General features: G+C 46.7%; 1 protein-coding gene, 1 long non-coding RNA gene and 1 pseudogene across 4 annotated transcripts in view; 1 reads left to right on the forward strand and 2 right to left on the reverse strand.

Moving 5' to 3' along the window:
* The first annotated feature begins 1,033 nt into the window (after window positions 1–1,033).
* The window catches only part of LOC149332360 (uncharacterized), a 55,309-nt gene continuing 36,055 nt past the window's right edge, over window positions 1,034–20,287 (forward strand). Inside the window, exons 1-3 of one of the 2 annotated variants that reach the window (XR_016284890.1) lie at window positions 1,034–1,144; window positions 2,602–2,620; window positions 3,250–3,341. This is a non-coding gene — a long non-coding RNA (uncharacterized LOC149332360). Of the gene's footprint in view, window positions 1,145–2,515; window positions 2,621–3,249; window positions 3,342–20,287 lie in introns of those variants that run through there. The other variant, XR_016284889.1, reaches the window with a different exon arrangement.
* On the reverse strand, window positions 8,379–10,570 carry LOC149332361 (cyclin-dependent kinase 9 pseudogene; annotated as a pseudogene).
* On the reverse strand, window positions 15,229–19,016 carry LOC149332362 (uncharacterized). 2 transcript variants are annotated; one of them, XM_089557268.1, is made up of 3 exons: window positions 18,906–19,016; window positions 18,039–18,156; window positions 15,229–17,424 (listed from the first exon to the last, which is right to left on the reverse strand). In XM_089557268.1, exons 2-3 carry the CDS (start codon window positions 18,067–18,069, stop codon window positions 17,171–17,173), a joined length of 285 nt encoding a protein of 94 aa, XP_089413394.1. In that variant the 5' UTR covers window positions 18,070–18,156; window positions 18,906–19,016; the 3' UTR covers window positions 15,229–17,170. The 2 variants fall into 2 exon arrangements, with proteins under 2 accessions (XP_089413394.1, XP_089413393.1); XM_089557267.1 differs by lacking the exon at window positions 18,906–19,016 and having other exon boundaries at window positions 18,039–18,369.

The raw sequence follows: 20,287 nt of genomic DNA on the forward strand, positions 1-20,287 counted from the left end.
CTACTAATCAAACCACTCCCCAAAAACATGCACCCCTTACACCATGAGGGTAGAAGACAAGCAAGAGCCAAAGCCTTACATAACAAATACAGACAGTGCGCTGGAACACTTTATGTAGATGCGGCAGAATACAAAAATACCAATGCCTTTGCAATTGTGGTTGTGAACGAGAATGGTGACCACATCGTCTCGGCGACAATCAAAACGAAATCCTCTGAAACGGCAGAAGAGGCGGCTATAGCCCTCGCCCTAGCGCATACCCAAGGGAGCATCATCTTCAGCGATTCCAAAATGGGTATCAATAATTTCGCTAAAGGGCGAATTACAAACACCTCCCTTAGAATCCTTAACGCAACCAAATTCTCACCAAATTATTCCGAATTGATATGGGTCCCAGCCCATTCGGGGAATCCGGGGAACGAGGCAGCCCACAATAAAGCCCGAGGTTTCGTCGACCGGGCAGTGGATGAGTCTGGCTCCCTGAATTTCACGAAGGACTCCATGATCACATATCATGATCTCACCAATCATTTTAAACTAGAGAGGAGAATTTTCCCCCCTCCAGACAAAAGACTTACTAAAGAACAAGAGGTTACGTGGCGTCGTCTACAGACGAGATCGATACGCACCCCATCACTCCTCGCGCACATTTATCCAGATCTTTACAACCCAAACTGCAAACACTGTGGCCAACGTGCTACCTACGATCACATCCTGTGGGACTGCAAAATAGAGCCACCTCCGGGTGATCTAGTTACAGCTCCTTCTCTCGAGCGGTGGGAGACCGTGCTGGCTAGCTCTGACCCCAGAACGCAAGTTTTGGCGGTGGAGTGGGCTGACAAAGTCGTCGAGGGCTATGTACTCTCGACCACTTAACGCGACCTCTTGCCAAGCTCTTCCCGGCGAATAAAATGTTTTACAATCAACCGGTTTGGGGGTGTGAACTTCCGGTCACGGGTCTCAGTTGACGTGAAACGTGTGGAAGTGTTACGTCGACGTCTTTGTGTGACGTCATATAGTGTGACGTCATGCTCACGCATTTCTCCACTGCGTGTGCCGCAGTGATCTCTAACGTTTTATTTGCTTCAATGATAAATTTTATCTCGTCTTGCCGCAGCACAAGTAGTGCCACAGCTTCTTGAGAGTAAGTATATAAAGCGCTAGAACCATCTGAGGCTTTTTGAGAATGACAAAAAAAAAACTGAACAGTAATCGCATTGTAATGCCTTATAACTGATGAGAAATTTAGCGGTATGCACTGAAATATATTGAAGGTTGGTGCGAGATATTTTTGCTCAGGCGGCGGTCCTCTGAACTTCCCTCTACACGGGCCTCCTGTGTAATGTGAAGAAGCTATAGTGTGTCTACACAAACTACGGGGATGCTAAGTTACCTCACGGGTGGAATGTGATAGCATTAATATTCATATTTGTCGCAGCTTCTGTTGCAACTTGTGAGTGCGTTCGTATTAGTTCCTCTGCTATTGTTGATCCATCAACCACCCGCCATATTCGGATTGCTAGCTGCAGTAGCACGGATCCGCTATGCTGCGACGATGCTGACATTTGCATATTATACAAGGTGTTTCAGGGAAGACTTTCAAAATTTTTTTTAAATGTAGGCTTTTTGGGGTAAAAATATGGCTTTTGCGGCATATTATTGCCAGCGTTCTTTAGTAAGCTGGTTAACTAATTTCTGAATTAACTCATTTCTTTTTAACTATCAGATATAGGCAACTGGTTGCAATTAGAGATTTGTAGCCGGTCGTTAGTAATAACCAAATTAAAAACTTTCGAAAACGAGATTACTCTCGCCGCTGTGGCTCGACAAAATCTGGCTGCATCGTGCGAAAATGCATGTGCTTTCGAAAGCATGCAGGCAAAGCAACCCCTCCAGTGCACGTAACTAGACTAAAAAGCCAAATTTTGTCGAGCCAGGGTGCCAAGGGTAATCGCGTTTTCAAAATTCTAAAAACTGATATAGCTTTTACTAAGCACTGGCTACAAATCTCAAATTGCAACTAGGCGCTTAACTCTACTAGTTAAAAAGTTAATTATTAAAAATTAGTTGACCAGATTACTACTTAAGACGAATCACTGGTTTTCCGGTGTCCGCCAACACTGGTAATACTATGCCGCAAAACCCATAAAATACTATGCCGTAAAAGCCAAAAGCCATATACTCCAAAAAGCCTGTCTTCGAAAATTTTTTTTAAGTGTTCGCTGAAACAACCTGTATAAACAAGTGGGCAGGTTGCTGTGACGTCACGAGGTCACGTGACATGACTCGGCTAATCATCAATTTCCAACTGCCACGGGGGGGGGGGGGGGCAGGTTGTGATGTCGTCACAAGGCCACGTGGCCTCTTAGCCAATCAGGGTGAACCCTATTGCGATCGCATTAAAAGGCAAAGCAATAGCTTTGGGCCTCCCACCCTCCGCTCTGCCGTGACGAATTTGTACCCTCTTTTCATACTATTTCGAATAATTATTGCGCACGTGCTTCCATGCTTACAGATATGAAAGCGTCCAAAGTCTAGCAATGTGAAAATATGCTGCAGCGATACCGTGCTGCCTATAGAAAACGTCATTTTATTTTTCAGTTCAAATGAAGAGAGAACCGTAAGTTTTCTTTTCCATCTTCCCTTTCTTATTTTCTAGTTTCCATGTTTGTTCATGACTGTGTGTCAGGGGGGAGGGGGGTGCACGCATAGACAAGCGCCATGCTCCGCTTGTCCATATACAGTCGAACCTCGCTATAACGAAAAGGCTTAAAATGAATAGTTTGTATAACGAAAGAATTGACCATTTCTCCTACAGGCTCCCATTGAAACCCATATATTTTGAATCTCGCTTTTGCTCTGCAAAAATTCTCCTACAGCGGGATAAAATGAACCTACAATGAACCCCCACTGGCTATTTCGCGTTGACTATGTGAGTTCGTAACGTTTCGATGGGGCAAACTGCAGTTCCCCCTTCTCCAACCTCCTCGATCGCTGCTTCCCTCGTCCGATGTGCAGTTTCTTTTCTGTTTTCAAAGCATGGTTAAAGCAGTTTGGCAGTGCGCTGGGTGTGTTCAACGGTACCGCAGCCCCGTTGGTTTCACAAGGCCTAGCAGGGGTGAAAGCAAAGCACAAAACAGTTTCCATCGACTACAACGCGGCCACCATCAAACCCTTTGGTCTGGCGCACAGGTTCTCCACAAGAAACGTCGTGTTAACACGCTGCGCTGTTTTCTCCTTGGTGCCCAGGTGGATGAAAGGTTTTGTTTTACAAGCGGTGCTGTTCATCGTGGCAGTGGTGATGCTGTTCTGCTTGTTGGGCTTCTGGATCACCATGATAAGTAAGCACCTCGCCTCGCATGAATTCCGCTCACTGCGGGGTCTGTCCTCACACTGTTCTCCTGGCCTCCTCTCCCTGTGCGACTTTGCTGCTCTTTCTGCCACGTAGAGAACCAGGCGGAGTTGCCAGGGGTGTACCAAAGGAATAACCCCCCCACCCCCCTGCTCGCAAAATAACGTCGACAATCACTTAATGACTGCTCCGTGTGATGCGTGCGTTTTGCAATATATTGGAAGTAATGCGCAAGCCAACGTTCAGGTTGGTACCTTGTTTTTGTTTGGCGCGGTAATTTATCTTTTCAATGCAATGACATTAGAAGCTTCATTGGGAAAATATATGTCATCGGTAACATAATTTCCAGGTATAGAAGTGACATCACGAGGCCGGAAGTGGCAAATATATGTTTCAATGTATCTTCATTACGTCCATGTCACCACATCTGGAATCTGGATACCTTCAGAAAATCATGATCTGAACACCAGCTAGATGACCCGAAGAGATGTCTGAAAGAAGTTTTGTGCCATGAAAGAATGGCACAAAACTTGATGAAAAGGTGTCAGCAGCTTCTAATGCCACAGCACACAGAAACTCGTAATGTCCCTGTGAACTTTTTCGTGAACTTTTTCGTCCCCTCCCCTTCCAGAAGAAAAGCTCAAACTGGACGCCGAGGAACTGGCGTGGACTAGAAATGATGCGAATTCAAGGCACTGTTGCCGCATTGTTCTGGCCGTGACATAGCTAATGCATAGCAGTATTATAGTGAACTAGATCTAGTTCACTATAACAGTGCCTACGCCAAAGCGGTAATGCTGATGCCATAGTGCGTGCCTTGAAAAGAAGTCAGAGTTCTGGTGCAGTTATAAAAAAGTCGCTCCAATCGCATTTTACAGGTATATGATATGGCTTAGGAAGCGTTTCGCTAGTATTGGATATAACAAAGCCCGTAAAGCGACTGGAAGGCCTGCATTACTTGCTCCAAAATTCCAAAATACTGCGAAGGAACTCACTTTACTGTGTGCGAAAGTTTGCTGCTCCATTTGGCACAAAAGAACTGTTTAATTTGTTTGTTTTTTTTTCTACTTTCTACATTTTCTACTTTCGTGTTGTCATCTCGCACGTACAGGGGCAGTCAAAAGTTCTGTTATGACACACCCCAAAGCCCAAAGTCTCTACACAGGAAAAGACAAATATCGCTCCCACCTCCGAAAACCTTGACAGCTTTATAGCTATCATAAGTGGCAGGATATGTTGCTGAAAAGCAGACCCTGTGGCCTGGGAACTTTTGACCAAAGCTGTACTATAAGCATCAACTGAAACGCGAACAGGAGAATTGAAACGCAAATTGCAGAACTGGAAGATATTACACTAGGGAGGCAGAATACTATACTTCATCTCACAAGTCGTTTGCAGCACTGTGAAAGGTAGAGTTCTCTCGTCCAGTCAGGGCCAATGATGACAAGAAATAGGCCCTCAAATATTTCAGCAGTGTTGTGACTTTTTTAAGCAGCTATTGCAGTAATTGAAAAGGTAGTTTAGGACGGTCTTTTGAAAGTAAAGCAAGCATTTCGTTGACCGGTTAAAACAGGAGAGAAAGTCGGCACGAACTCAGCACTGTGGAGGTCTGCTTGCCATTCATAACAATGCCGTCCGCTGAGTCGGCAGAGTCTCCTGTGCGCACGATGTGCATGTAGCAGTGATGAAGCCACGTCTCAGGGTGAGAATCTCAGAGGAACATGTTTTTGCAGTGCACGCTGTTCTTTGTAATATGTAGTAGCTACAAGCAGTGTTTCTTATTTGCTTTGTTCGTGGTATGACTGGCACGCATTTGCACTGTTTGGCTTTCAAGTCTGCAACTGCACTGCCACGCATGCCCGACTATGGGCCCATCAATTTTTATGTATCATTTATGTGTTCAATATAGAAAAAAAAATTCTACGTCTCAATATTTCTGACAACGGCTCCAATGCTGAGACATTAAAACTAATCCATGCTGTGATTCGCAACACTGCTTCACTTTCACTAAGTCTATCTTCAATCGCCATCGCAGAATGAGGGAAGCAGATACACGTCGCCTCATTCAGGCATTGTGCCTATGCAGAATCACCTACTCAATCCTTTAACTGTACCTCACACCCCCGGAGACTGAAAAACTCAATAGGCTCATCCACACAGCCTACAAGACTGCTTTTTCTCTAAATGAATGCCCACGGAGAAACTCCTTCAACTAGGGGTGCACAACACCCTGGGAGAGCTGGTTGACGTTCACCTCGTAGGTCAATACCATTCAAAAACAGGGCTGGTTGTTGCATGTTGATGGAAATGACTGAACAGTGCTAACAGACAGGACAGAAGAGAGGAACACAAACACATGCACATGGACTCTTCTCTCCCATCCTGTCTGTCAGTGCAATTCAGTTATATCTTTTAATACCGTATAGGCTCTCACATACCGAAAAAGGCCAAATACTCCATCAAAGACTCTGAATAAACCTCCCCAACCATACAATGGCCACGCCCACTCCTCCCACTGCTATCAGAAATAATATCTACATCCCACGACATCCCAAAAGCACCCGCCAGGAGCTTGATCGAGAGAGGCTGAAAGCTAGAGCCACAAGAACAATCCTCCTCATACTCCGGCAGTTTATGTAGATTCATCCAAATATTCAAACCGACCAGCTTTCACATTAGTCGCCATAGACAGATTCCAAAACCGAATCGTTGGTGTGTCTATTCCAAATTTGACAGATTTTCTGGAAGCAGAAGAGGCAACAAATGCCGTAGGGATCCCATGCTCTTCTTCTAAGTATATTTTCTCAGATTCCACAACATCAATTAGTAATCATGTCAATCGTAAAATCCACTCCTTGGCTGCTAAAGTCATAGAATCACCACCCCTCCTAATCGCCTCATCACCTACTTCTGGGCCTCTGCACAAATTTTCAGATTTTCTGGACAGATTTTCTGGAAGCAGAAGAGGCAACAAATGCCGTAGGGATCGCATGCTCTTCTTCTAAGTATATTTTCTCAGATTCCACAACATCAATTAGTAATCATGTCAATCGCAAAATCCACTCCATGGCAGCTAAAGCCCTAGAATCATCACCCCTCCTAATTGCCTCATAACCTACTTCTGGGCCTCTGCACAAAGCAAACAACACTCAGGCAGCAGGGCCGCTCAAACCCAAGCCCAAGCACTAGTCAACCAGACGTCTCGCAGTGCAAGGGTTCTCAATTACTACGGCCTCGCCCTGTTTCATACTAATTCTCGCCTAATGTAGCCTTCACCGCATAAATCTCTTCCCAAAAGTGACCCGATTTTGTGGCACTGACTTCAAACGGCCACAGTCAGAGCCCTTTTCCTTGTCACCATCATAACCAGCGGTGAACATCTCCTCACTTCCACTTCTGTCCTAGCACCACAGCTGCCATTATCTTTCTGAATTGCCCTAACGAACCCAAGCCCCTGTGGCAAGGGTCAGAACACCAGGAGTGATGGGAGGCTGCTCTGCGCAGCTCACAGCTGGAGATAGAGCTTTGGTCAGTGGGCTCAGCCCAAGGGGTCGCAGGAGCAGAGAAGTACCCGGCCATCTACAGCAGCTCCTCGTCGTCCTGCTTCCTCTCCCCACACCCCTCACTTGTTTCTCTCATGAATCAATAAAGTTGTTTACCTACCTCGCATGCAGCAACAGCAAAACACCGCCCATGGTGTCAAATTTTTGTTGGTATCATTTTGTCCTCAAGCACCAGCCCTAGCTTCAGAAAAGTAAACCACTCCCTTTGGAACTGTCCTTTTTAATCTTGTCCAGCTTGTCCAGAATTTTCTTTTGCCAGTGAGTATTTTCTGAGGACTTTACTTTCTGTGACTAAGAAGTACTTGAAACTGGGCTTGTTGGTGCATATTCGTGAAAGACATGAGAGCGCAAAACGGGGACACGGACGAGGAAGGGAACAGGACGAGCGCTGCACTTTCAACAGGATTTATTCAGGGAAGAACGTTTAAATAGCCTTTGCTCTTATCCATGCTCTTGATCGCAGACAATCGCCTCTCACAGATCTGTGAGAGGCGATTGTCTGCGATCAAGAGCATGGATAAGAGCAAAGGCTATTTAAACGTTCTTCCCTGAATAAATCCTGTTGAAAGTGCAGCGCTCGTCCTGTTCCCTTCCTCGTCCGTGTCCCCGTTTTGCGCTCTCACGTCTTTCACGTGTACTTTCTGTTTCAGGGTTGTCTTAGTATCAGTTTCTTCCCTTTGAGATTTGCAATTATAAGCAAGCCATCTAGTTCATCGTCTCCTTGTAGTATCGATACTACATCGGTATACGTACTTGAGAATTTCTGCCACGCTTCGTTTCTCATTCACATGACTCAACCGTTCTTCATACTGCACGTTACTTTTTGCCTCACTAGCGTCGAATATTGACCACCCCACATCACATTGAAATGCTTCATTAGTAGTGTTTTCATGTGCCCCCAATGCAAGCCTACCACTGTTCCCTGCTCTATTTCAAGTGTTGAATTTGTAGCAGACCCCAAGTACACCACAGCGTTTGCAAATGTCAAGCCTGGTACCATTGCGCTTTTCTCCAGATTCCCCAAATAACTTCATATTCATTACATCCGCAGTGCACACGATTCATCATGACAGCTGCATTGCTTTCTGCTTTATGATTTCCTCCCTTTGATCTCGCATGTAATCTCTGCCATCATTTATCCAGATACTTGTACACCTTAACATCTGCCATCCATTGCAAGTTTTGCATCATGATTTGACCAGGCTCATCATTATAAACCATGAATCCAGATTTTTCAGCGTGAAGTGTCAGTCCTAGAGCTTCCGCCTCTTATCCACAAATGTCTGCCAAGTCTAGAAGGCATCTCGCGCCATCTGCTAGAAGAACGATGTCATCGGCATATATCAATCAGTATGTGACTTGTCTCCATTTGGCCCCTACGCTGCCATGACACAGTAAACCCTAATCCTCTCGTTTCTATCTTCTCCCTGATGTAGAGCATAAATAGGAGGCGGTAGAGGGCATCCGTGCCAAAGTCCCTTTTTAATTCACAGAAATTCTTTCTACACGTTCCATTTCGTGCCAATTCACAGCTACACTGTTCTCCTTGTAAACTTCTTTTAATGAACATACTGTTTCACAGCCCACAACTTCTTTTTCCAAACTTTGCCATAACAGGACGTGGTGTACATTGTCGTAAGCCCGTTTGATGTCTAATTATGCCATCCAGAGTGGCCATCCTTCACTTCAGCAATTTCAATGCATTGGGTGACTGCAAACAAGTAGGAGTCTAATCAACGCCCTTGTCTGAATCCACACTGCAGATCTTCCAAAACCTCCACCTCCTTAGTCTAACCTTGCAGTTGATCTCTGATGGCTTGTGCTATTCTATACAACACTTATGTCACCGTTAGAGGCTTATAGAACTTAATGTGATCTATTTCACCTTTGCCTTTGTATATCAGGCTCATCCTATCTTCTTCCCAGCTTCCTGAGACTTATTTCATCAAAGCCTTTATTTTATTTACTTTTATCATTAGGAACATGGCACACAGCCACATGTGTAGTCATGCTTTTCTCTGGACAAGGCACTACATGTGGGAAGCCTGAAAGCACTATGAGTGCATGCCTTGCAATCTTGTCAGCTGCCTCTAGGCTTTGATAAAATGTTAAGATGATAATGATAAAAATAAATAATGATAAAAACATTGTACCAAAGCCTGGAGGCAGCTGAAATTGCAAGGCATGTGCTCCCAGTGCCTTGTCCAGAGAGAATCGCAACTGCGCATGTGGCAGTCACATTTCAGGCTGACGGGCAGCCAACAATGGTGGATGTCTGCAAGTTTCAAATATCACAGTCAGCACAGATACATGCGCACTGCGAGTACACCAGCAGACACCAGATGGATGCTCAGCAGTACCAGCGCTCTAGCACGTCACTGCAATTGACACACTCAAGCACAGCAGCTGGGCTCGGGTCAGAAGACACGGTCGTGGTACTGCCCATCAGTGGGGGCCTTGGCCGGGTGGTGTGGTCCCTGCGGTGGCTGCTGCTGCATCACTCGGCGTCTCGGGGGTGCCAGGTACTCAAACATGGACTGTGTATGTTGTGACAGCATCTTGGCCAGGTCACACGGCATGGGGTCCGTCCAGAAGAAGTCATGGTTGAGCGCGTTGTCACTGTCAAACCGCTTACTTGGATCCAGGTGCAGCAACTTGTCCAGCAGGTCCAGTGCATATGGGTCCTTCACATACGCCTTGAGCCGCTCCTTTACCCTGCGCTTCTGGCCCTTGGGCAGATTGAGCTTGGCGTACAGCTCGAGTTTCTCCACCCCAGGCCAGACATCAGGCGTGAGCGAGCCACATAGCTGGCTGATGAGGCTGATTTGGTGCTGCTCGGTGTTGCCCTGCATGATGGGTGAGCGGGTCCACATCTCAGCCATGATGCAGCCAGCACCCCACATATCCACCGGGGGTCCGTAGTTGCGCTCGCCCAGCAAGAGTTCAGGTGGCCGGTACCAGAGGGTTACCACACGGTTGGTGTACCGGTTGGGCTGCCCCGTTTTGCTGAGGGAAATGGCCCGCGCCAGGCCAAAGTCTGCTAGCTTGAGCACGCCCGCCTTGGTGATGAGAATGTTCGCCGCCTTCATGTCACGGTGCAGAATCTTGTTGCTGTGAATGAAGTAGAGGCCATTCAGTAGCTGCTGCATGACTTTCTTGATCTCGCCAAGTGAAAACTTGACATTGATGTTGCTCAGCAGGCCCGCCAAGTCGTGCTCACAGAAGTCAAAAACAAGGTAAAAGGTAGCCTTGGATCGGTTGAAGGATGTTGCTTTGGTGCGACAGATCTCAATTAGGTTGACCACGTTTTCGTGCTTGAGAAGTTGCAGGATCTTAAGCTCACGCAGGGCTGTGATGGGAAACCCTTCTTTTTCGTTTTCCATGAGCACTTTCTTGAGGGCAACCAGCTTCTTTGTCTGCTTGTGTCCGGCCTTGAACACTTCTCCGAACGTTCCCTGGCCGATCTTGGCGATCTTCTCGTATTTGGCGACATCGTCGCAGTACGGAAACTCGAAGTCTTCGAGTTTGTTCACGAGTTGTTGTTGCTGGATACACGTGCTGGAGCTCATTTTGCATCCACCAAGGCCAGCGAGAGTAGCGAACAGTAGCGAGGGCTAACAGATGGATGGATGGATGGATGGATGATAGAGGTGTCCCTTTCGAAACAGGTTGCCACCATGCTTGGCGTTTTTTTTTTATATTTATTTAGAGGTGTAATAAATTGGCCTATAAATTCGCCATATTTTTTAAATACATTTTGAATCCTATAATCTAACCTCATGTCACTTCTACTTATGTCACATCTAGTTACAACAGATAGATAATCAACCTCCTTTTTGTACAGAGGTGGATTGGATTGGATTGAATTGGACTTGGGGCTTAACCCTTTGTAACGGGCGGACATTACACGAACGTCCTAGCCAACTTTGTGACGCTACGGCGAAGACTGTCCCGCCGTGTTGTCACCACCACCTAACGCTTCAGTCCACTCCAATTTTCAAGGCGGCGCTTTGTTGTTTCGACCGCCCTGGCCTTGGTAATGGCTTCCTGGTTGTTCATTCCACTGTCGCCCGCACCGCCCTCTGCCGGTTGCCCTGTGTCAAAACCTAGCGCCTGCGGAAGGGTACATCCACTCGGTTGGCAGGGGCAGAGCGATCGACATGACAGCACCACATGCTCGATCGTCTCCTCCTCCTGTCCACACATCGTGCACAAGCAGACCGCATTGTCCTGGCCGGCAATCCGGGCTTGCCACTTCTTCGTGCGCAGCACTCCCGCCCGAGCCTCGAAGAGTAGGGCACTGCCAAGGGAGTTGTCGTAGAAGCGCTCCTGCGCAATCTCTCGTTTGTGCGCAGAATACAATCCGAGAGCTGGCTTGGCTTCTGCATTAGTCTGCCACAGCGCTGTCTCCGTCGCCACTACACGCTGCCGCACCTTCCCTTTTCTCCAGCAGGTGCCCTCGGTGTCGGTGATCGTAGGTAGTGGCACACCGTATTTGCTCCCCAACGCTCGTACCCTCCTCTTCCAGCGCGTGCACATACCAGAGTACAGCAGACACCGCTGTACTTTATGGGCCCAGCGTTCTTCCCCAAGCGTCCACGAGCGCATCTCGAAATTGAGCTTCGCCGTCGCCTCCCGTGCCTCGAAGGTGGACCACCCCACGTCTCCCGGCACGGCCTCGTTTGGGGACGTACGGTAGGCACCCAGAGCCCGCCGTCCCACCTCTCTGCCGATAGTGATGATGATGATATTGTGGCATAACCAGGGGCCCGATTCTCGATATTCGCCAATCCGCCATGAGCGGGGCGTACCCGTGACGTGTGAATCGGGGCGGTGCGAAAATGCGTAACAGCAGAATAGAATGACGACATTGAAGAATAAAAAAAAAGTATGACAAAAAATAAACAGTGTCGTCTGCTACTTGGCGCCAAGTACAAAAAACACCGCCGAGTTGCGGCGCGAAGGTGAGTTAGCAAAGTAGCGCCGTAGAGATGGACGGTGAAATGCGTTGCGGCGGCGGTCTAGGCGTACTCGCCGCACAGTGATGGTGCTGAATGTGACGCTAAAGACCCTGTGGCCGGTCGTCACTGAAATTAGCGGTAATTGTTTAGCGGTAATTGTGCTGCATGAAGCGAACGCTCATTGCCCGAAGCCATCGCGTAGCGTGTCGCGTCTCCGTACTTGTGAGATGCGATCAGCGTCACGGGGAGAGGAATTGGCGGAGAAAAGGCTGGCTCTCGATCGTAACCTCAACGCGTCAGTGGCGTTGGAAAGCTTTACCTCACCGTGTCACTTCTTCAGGTGCATAGAACTTAACACTACCCTTGGTTACGTTTGCAAGCGGCCGCGCACGAAACGCGACTGCGAATCGCGTCAAGTGCAACGCTATGAGCGCGTACGTCTTATTATCAAAAGCGTCAAATGCGAAAGCAAAATAGGGAGATATTGTTTCCCGCCAGTACTTAAAGAAAAACAGACACAGCTAAAAGTCCACTGTCAACAGAAGCATGTATTTCACAGTGTTGGCGTTTCGCTTAATCTCAATAGGACATGGCACTCATCTTTTGTTTTGTGAACATTAACTAAGCCTGCCTGCAAGCAGACTTCACGGACTTTATGTAAAAGCACCTCACGAATGCATGGCGTAGAGTTGCAGGTACATTATTTTATTCAAATAAAAAAAGGCTCCCAATAATGCTATTTAATTTCAATGTTTGAAAGGGCCCTCAATCTCGTTAATTCTGTCTAACAATGAGCACACAGCACTTACCAAGGGCATATACACCATATATACAGGTACACCACTCGTGTGATGCAAGTACGCACCAAAATGTGAGAGGTGAAACAAAATTTGTCACGCCCATCCCTTTGCTGTAGGACAACAGTAATGCATCCACAGCAGCACCAGGCAGCTCCTTTCAATGCAGCAAGATTCCTTGTAAGAGGGCAATGTGTGATGTCAAGAGAGGTGAAGTCGGCTGGAAAAAGATATCTTCACATATGCTACTCAACATTGGGGAATGGGACGAATATAGAGGGGGATAATGAAGGTGGAGGGTGATGCCACATCACAAACAGCTAATGCAGTGTGCAAGACACTTGCTTTATTTGCTTCATGCAAGTTATCGGTTTGGTTTATTGGGGTTTAACGCCCCAAAGCGACTCAGGCTATGAGGGACGCCGTTGTGAAGGGCTCCGGAAATTTCGACCACCTGGGGTTCTTTAACGTGCATGCAAGTTATTATCATATCATGCACATACAGGCGTATTATCTAGTGCACATGTCATATTAAGCCTGAACATGGCTCGGGGTCAGGTCAAGGAGCTGAAGGATAATAAAAACAACGGTGAGTTAAGAAGGAAGAACAGCAACACAACAAGAAAAGCACAAGCATGCACAGCAGCAAGATAACACACAAATGGGGCAAGAAATGCAAGGCTAACATGACCCACAGTATTTGAGGGAGGCAGCATCACAGACAAGCAGTGGTATTCTAGCAAAAGGTCTATCAATGCAGCATGATAACACTGGATGATGTGGATTGGTTTTGGCAAACCCTGTGCACTCCACGAGCAATCTACAAGAGGCCTCAGTCATGTTTCTAGCCTGATGTGCAAGTGCATGTCCTTCCCTCTGTGCACACTCCTGACCGCATACATATCAGGGCCATTGTTGGTTTTCTTTGAGGGGTGGATCACAATGCCGTTGGGCAACATTTACACCATACACTAATGCAATAAAGACCCTGTGATGCCACTATTGCGCACTGCAGGAGAGTAATGCTCATTGAAATGCGTTCACTCTCAAAGTACCTTCCTTTACTGTGAACTAACATAGACAACCCTCTATGTACACTCAAAATATGACATCTACACTTCAGTGAAGGACACCATACCAGATGTAGGTGCTGAAATGTCGGCAAATGTCTGAAAGGACACTGAGGACCAATCAAAGTTGCTCTGCAACAGTAGATTACCACATTCCAGTAACAAAGGGCCTACCTGTACTGAGAACAAAGCTTGTGTACAGCTCAGAGATTATTTGTTCAATGAAGCCGTTCAAAATTACTGTGGTGAAGCGCGTTGGCAGGAAGGAGCCATTGGTTGGTAATAACTTTATTAGTCCCACTTCAGTGGATCAGGTGAGGGTGGTTGAAGGGGTGTTGAACAGGTTGGCGACGGCCCTCAGGCCACTCTAGGTGACCAGGCACTGTTTGGCTGCGGCGACCTTCAAGGCCTAGACCATGATGCAATGCGCAGAGCAGCCTCCCATCGCTCCTGTGATTCCACCCCTTGGAAAGGAGGTTTCGGTTTGTTTGGGCAAGCCTGATATGTGCGTTTAAAATCGGCTCTGGTGCTCGAGCATAAGTGACAGGTTGGAGATTTCTCCCCTCTATGTATGTATTACACTCCACTGCATGAAAAAAAAACAGAACACTTAAAATGCCTAGTGGTGTGTGAACATGGAGGGTAAATTGTTTTTTTGAGCATGATTAAGATAGCTTGAAAAATGGTAAGCAAGTCTGACTCAGAGTTTCCACCCGGAGAGTGTTAAATTAATGAACAGAAGCAATTCACCACCAATATAATGATAGAACAGGTTGCAAAATGTTGATGAAATTGGAATCATTGCAAGTGCCTGTGCATAAAATTTAAGCTCCCTGAAAAATTACCATCTTGTACAGCTTTGCTGGCTAATTTCTCTTAAAGTTCTAGCAGAAGTATGAAACCAAACCAAGTCAGGTGGAAACAGGCTGCTATTCTTTTTTCACACTATAAGAATAATTTTTTTTTCTCACTACCACCAAGTAATATCATTAGTGCTGTATTGTATATGATGGCATCGCAATTAGTGCTAAGAAGTTATTGGGTGCCATGTGCAACCAGAAAAGAGAGGTACGGAAAGCCTGCACACACCACTGTCAAGGAGAGAGGCCGCCATTCAGCAGAAAACCCAGTGTTATCCAGCCGGCATTGCGTCAAAAAACAAGCTTCACGCGTGGATGTCTGCAGTGAAAGTCATTGAAAAGAGGATTTGTAATCTGAATCAAACGTCAGCACACGTCTGAAACTACTTCACTTTATAAAATAATAGATTTTACGTACAGAAAATAAATTTCTGTCTGCCTTGACCCCTGGATCGCCAGCCAGGCACGCTACCAACTAGACCGTGTAGGCACATTGACTTTGCTGAGGTACAAAGGGGGGAGGGGGGGGGGGGAGTGATGTGTGGGTGCTGTTGGCTTAATTTGAAGCCTAGCAATGTAATTACTGCAGTGAACTAGAGATGTGCCAATTAGTGAGAAAGTAATTACAGTAACATTACGTAGGTGAACTGCAGTGTGGAAGAGTTCAAAGACAAGAATTGGGAACCTGTGTTGAGGCAACTCTGATAAATGTGTGAACACGAATGAAGAACAGTGACTGTGTATGTGAAGAGAAACCGCTGCAGGGAGCCATAAACACTGTTGTGTGATACCCATGAATGCTGAGCTTAATTGTGCCCCTACATTTTTGGGGAGCGAGACAAGTTGCATTGCCTCTTAGGTGTTGCAATTTGCTTAAAAAAGGTGAGGTGTCTTTTACATGCAGAGTGAAAAGTTTGTGGAAGCCATTATTGGCAAATTAATTTATTTCCATCACTGAACTTCATACATCCTAGAATTCATTATGCAGCCTAACTGCGAATCATTGCCTAGTGCAACAATACACATTGACGAATATGTCTCGTCTATAAAGATAAGAATTTTTTTGGGACAGACTCGTCTTTCATAACCGTTTGACAGTGGTGTACATGCACATTAGTGTTGCCTAGTTTGCAAACTTAAGTAGCCAGCAGTCGCCTTTGCTAAACAGAAAAATGGCAGCACGTACACTGATATGGTCCAGTCACACTAAGGGTTCAGGGGGTGAGCAGGTTGTCTAGGATTTTTCATAAATGACCAAACAGCATCCCCAATTTGCATGAAGCAAAACGCAAGGGAACATGTCAATGAAAATGGGATCTAACGAAGTTTCACTGGGAGGACAGGTGGGCAGTGATCTTCCAATGCATGCATTCAAGGTTGATGGCCCAGCACAGAAAAAGAACACAGACCGCAAATCCTGGAAAGAGAAAAAGATCCCAAACCTGGGAAGACCGCCTGAGTAACCCAGAAATATCAACAAAGTTTACTACTACTACTACGACTATTATGATCCATTTCCAGTTGAATTATTGAACCAGATCATGCCCTTCCAGCTACAAAATGCCATTTGGAGCTTTATTATTGAAACACAAATTACGTGCAGCTGCATAATTTATGCCTCCATTTACCTTCAACTGAATTAATGTACAATTTCTAGGTTTTCGTCACGGGTACAAATTTGAGCTAGAAGATGGGAATGGGTACACGTGTGAAGACGCTGGCCAGGCCTTGCATTTTCATCTGGGAAAATGATCATGAAACAATTACGTGACTTTTCCTTCAGGAAAAATAGTTCACTGCTGTATAACTACAAGCAGCATGTGAAAGAGGCAGTCGAAAGCCAGCACACAGAGGCAACCAGATGCCATGAGACAAAGCATGTTGCGATCTTATCACACAAACAGTACCACACAAGGCATGTTGCACACTGAAGAACAGATGTTGTAAATGACTAGAGACACAGCGACCATGCTGTATGTTGAGGATGTTGTGGACTGCTAGCTCTCAACAAACACCAAAGCAAACAGAAAAGCACTGGTGAACGCATGTGCAGTGAACACCCTGGTGCTAGAAGGAACACATTTTGGTGGCTTCCTGTCTTTCACTGAACTTAAGCTCCAAATAAAATGTGCGTTGTGTACAAGCAGAACACATAGGGAGGCACCACATGAAGGAAAGCACTTCTTCACAATCACCAAAGCATGTGTTGAAGCACGCACTCAGCAAGTTGGCAGACGGTAGGCTGAAAACACTTGGGGCACTTCCTGACACAAAAAACTGCAGCACCAGACAAAACTGATTTCTACTGTCATGCATACCACCAATATGGTGCAGTTTAATGAAGAACACCAAAATGATGAAGACTTCACCGCCTTCCTAGCAGTATGCCATCAAACTTGAAGCAGAGCAAATGTACACTGATTACTTGTGGCATAGCTACACGTGAAAACCGTGGCAGTGAGTGCAATTCCCGCACGCAGCTGCTGATCATGCACTTCCGGTCTGTCAGGCAGAATCCAAATGGTGCTGTGTCCTCCTCCTTGTTGTAGATGTTGGTGCTCCTGCTATTACCACCACTTGCCAGTGGTGTCATGGTCCTGCAGCTGAGTGTGGATGAATATGTTGGGTTGCACAATGCAAGCTGTGGTGACCTTCGCAGAGAACTCTTCATCATGCTGTACCATGGCCTTTGCAGACACCTCAGGAGCTCGGTATGGCCACCCAGCTGGGTAACCAGACCAGCTGGGAGGTGACCAAACATGAATCTGGTATCCTGGCTCCAGAGCACATGAGACCCCATGGTGAGGGTGGTCTGCCACATCTGCATAAGATGCACACCATCACCTGCACACTAATCAATGCTGTGCACTGAAATCTCCCAAGCTAGACATCGTGTTAAAATATAGTCTAGTTTTACGTACAAATGTAAAATACGCTCACTGCAAAACGAATCATTAGTATCAAAACAAACTGTTTCTATATAGCTAAAGGTTCTTGATGGCAGATTTCCCAAACTGATGCACAGAAATAATTACTACAGTCTCTTTATACTCAAGAAAACCGCTACAGAATGTACTGCAAGGAAGGGCACAAGTTTAACTGTTTATGACTACCTTGAGTTTTTTAGTATATGCATGCTTTCGCATTTTGCACCAATCGAAATGGGGCTACCTTGACATTGTGGTCACTGAGAGAAATTGAAAACCACAGAACAACACTGCGTGTCACGCACACCTATCTCCGCTGTCACCTGAAAAGTACAGACATGATTAATTTACATTATTTTCATACGTGGTTCTATTTACACTGTTCTTGCTTGCTGAATAAACTATATATAAATGCAATCAGATATCATTAGCCGTACGCAATCTTACTAAAGGCAAACATGTTATTCCTTAATGCTTGCCACTACACGCACACTAAGCGCGTGCTCACCAGTTTGACGATTTCCATGCGGGCAGCACATGAAGAGAGATTGCACACAAACGGGTCATGGATGGATCCCGCACAGACTTCGTGTGAGCTGGAACCTTCACCAGCAGGAACAACACACCTGTAAATAAAATGTACAAGAGTCATACATGTTTGTTTTTCGCGCGCCCTAAGAGAGAGGATTTTTTTTTCACCCTCCTACGGTCATTTCCACGTGACTGCTGTGTAACTGATGATGTAACACTGTTATGAAAATTTTACCTTGAATAGCAAAATCACTTTTGTGTGCTTCACTAATAATGCTTAAGCCAGGGTATAGTATTCTTTTAGAGTTTCACGCATTTTTTTTTGCACACTTAAGGAAACGACGCCTTCCAGCTGATTTCACCTATGCTGCCTTTCACATTCATCAACACCAAAAAACAAAGAAATCGACCAACGTACTAGCATGCTAGAATTTGTTTTCTCAACTTGAGCCGTGTGCAAAAACTGAAAACAGTATGATGAAAAAAGCAACGCGAAATGCCGAATAAAAATTTCGGATTGGCAGCATGCATGCAAAAGGAATGAGAATGACGCTACACACACACGGATGTCTCGTCGAGAAGCCCGACACATTCCTGGAGTTTGTTGCTCGGCCGCGCGAACACCTGTCGTGTCATCCGCTCATCACGCGCGCAAAGCCCATCCGTTCTGCGACGTTTCACAGCTGGCGATCGCCCCTCAGAGCTCGACAGTTCGGCACTACTTCTCGCCGCAATGCATCCTTGCATAGCCACCACACCATATGCCCCGTCAGGTGATTGCACAGACGAGCTGTCTAGTCAGAGACAACTCGAAAGCATCGCGGTGACCTCGAAAGTCGCTCACCTTTCCCACTTCTAGGGTTTAACAAACGACGAATGAATGCAAGGAGCAGCAAATCGCAGCGCCGGCACCGCCATTCGAGCAATTTTCGCGCTTCACTAACCGCACGGAGGGATGATTTCTCACTGCGAGCGAAGGGTTTGCAACGGGAGAGCAATTAGCGTCCCCATGCGGCTGCACGCTTAAGCCTTCACTTTAACGCTCTCAAGGGTTGCTTATTTTAGATGTGCTCTTATAACGCCATACCATTACATTGTGCAATCAAAACAAGACTTTTGTAAGCTTAGTTTTGTCTTGAAATAAATACCCGTTAAAGTGCGGCTACCTAACGCCGTATAAATCAACATTTCACTAACTCATTTGCATGATTCGGGTACCTTTCGCCGGGCGAAATGAGAAGCGTTTGCGGGACGGCAGGCTGGAAACGCTGATTGGTCGATGGGATGCGCTTCTCCGTGACGTTTTTTGACTTCGCCCTCGTTCTCAACCGGACGTGGCGTCAGCGCGCCTTTCTCGACCTCTCCCTAGAGCTCCTGGGGAATCGCTAGGTGCACCCGCCGCGCCGCGCGTGCGTGGTGAGCGGGCATGCCGCATTCACACCGTGAAGAAGGGGCCGAGCCGGTCCCGAAACGTCGTGTTTTTCCTGTATTTTACTTGGTTGGCGTCACTTACCTTCTCCTAACATTAAATTTCCCAACCAGACAGACTTCTGTCGAATGTTTTCTTTTGAGTTTTGACGCATTCGTTTCGTGATCCTCGGCGCGCTCGTTTCGAGGCGTGTGCAGCTATGGCGTTCGTGCGTGGTGCGCTCGGCGGCGACAGCCAGCTGAAATTTCTGTGCAGTTTTTGCTTGCGGCTTTCGCCGTTTCCCCAGGAGCACGTGGCTAGTGTCGTGCTCGTATTTAAAGTTTTTGCCGCGGCACTACAAGGATCCGCATCAGGCGCGCTTTGAGGACCGCCGTTTGACAGCTACGCTGACGCGCTTGTCGGGGGTGCGCATTCTCAACCCTGAGGTAAGGACTGAACTACATTGTCGCAAGTTTTCTCGTGCATTGAGGACTCACCAAATTGCGGTGCTTGTAACGAAACTTTTTTTTTTTTTGCAGCGTCGTTCCCTATATATGCTTCTCGGAAGCCGATGTCATTGTTCGCCGCGGACGCTGGGCCTACTGCTCGCCGCCACGCCGCTGTAGGTTGACGTTGAAGAGCTGCTCCAAACGGCCCTTTTCAGGGCCGCTTCATTGCTTCCTGGAAGATTGCGGGCATCAATCTCGCGGCCGTGTTCCCTCTCTTTGTCGAAATCGGCGCCAGACATCAGAACCCGCGCTAGGCCTCGTTGCAGGGTTAAACGAGTGCAGTGTGGCTTTAGAGAAGTTATGACTTGC

This window comes from Amblyomma mixtum, chromosome 8 (assembly GCF_055824585.1).
Source record: "Amblyomma mixtum isolate Tamu chromosome 8, ASM5582458v1, whole genome shotgun sequence".
In the NCBI taxonomy this organism is placed as follows: domain Eukaryota; kingdom Metazoa; phylum Arthropoda; class Arachnida; order Ixodida; family Ixodidae; genus Amblyomma; species Amblyomma mixtum.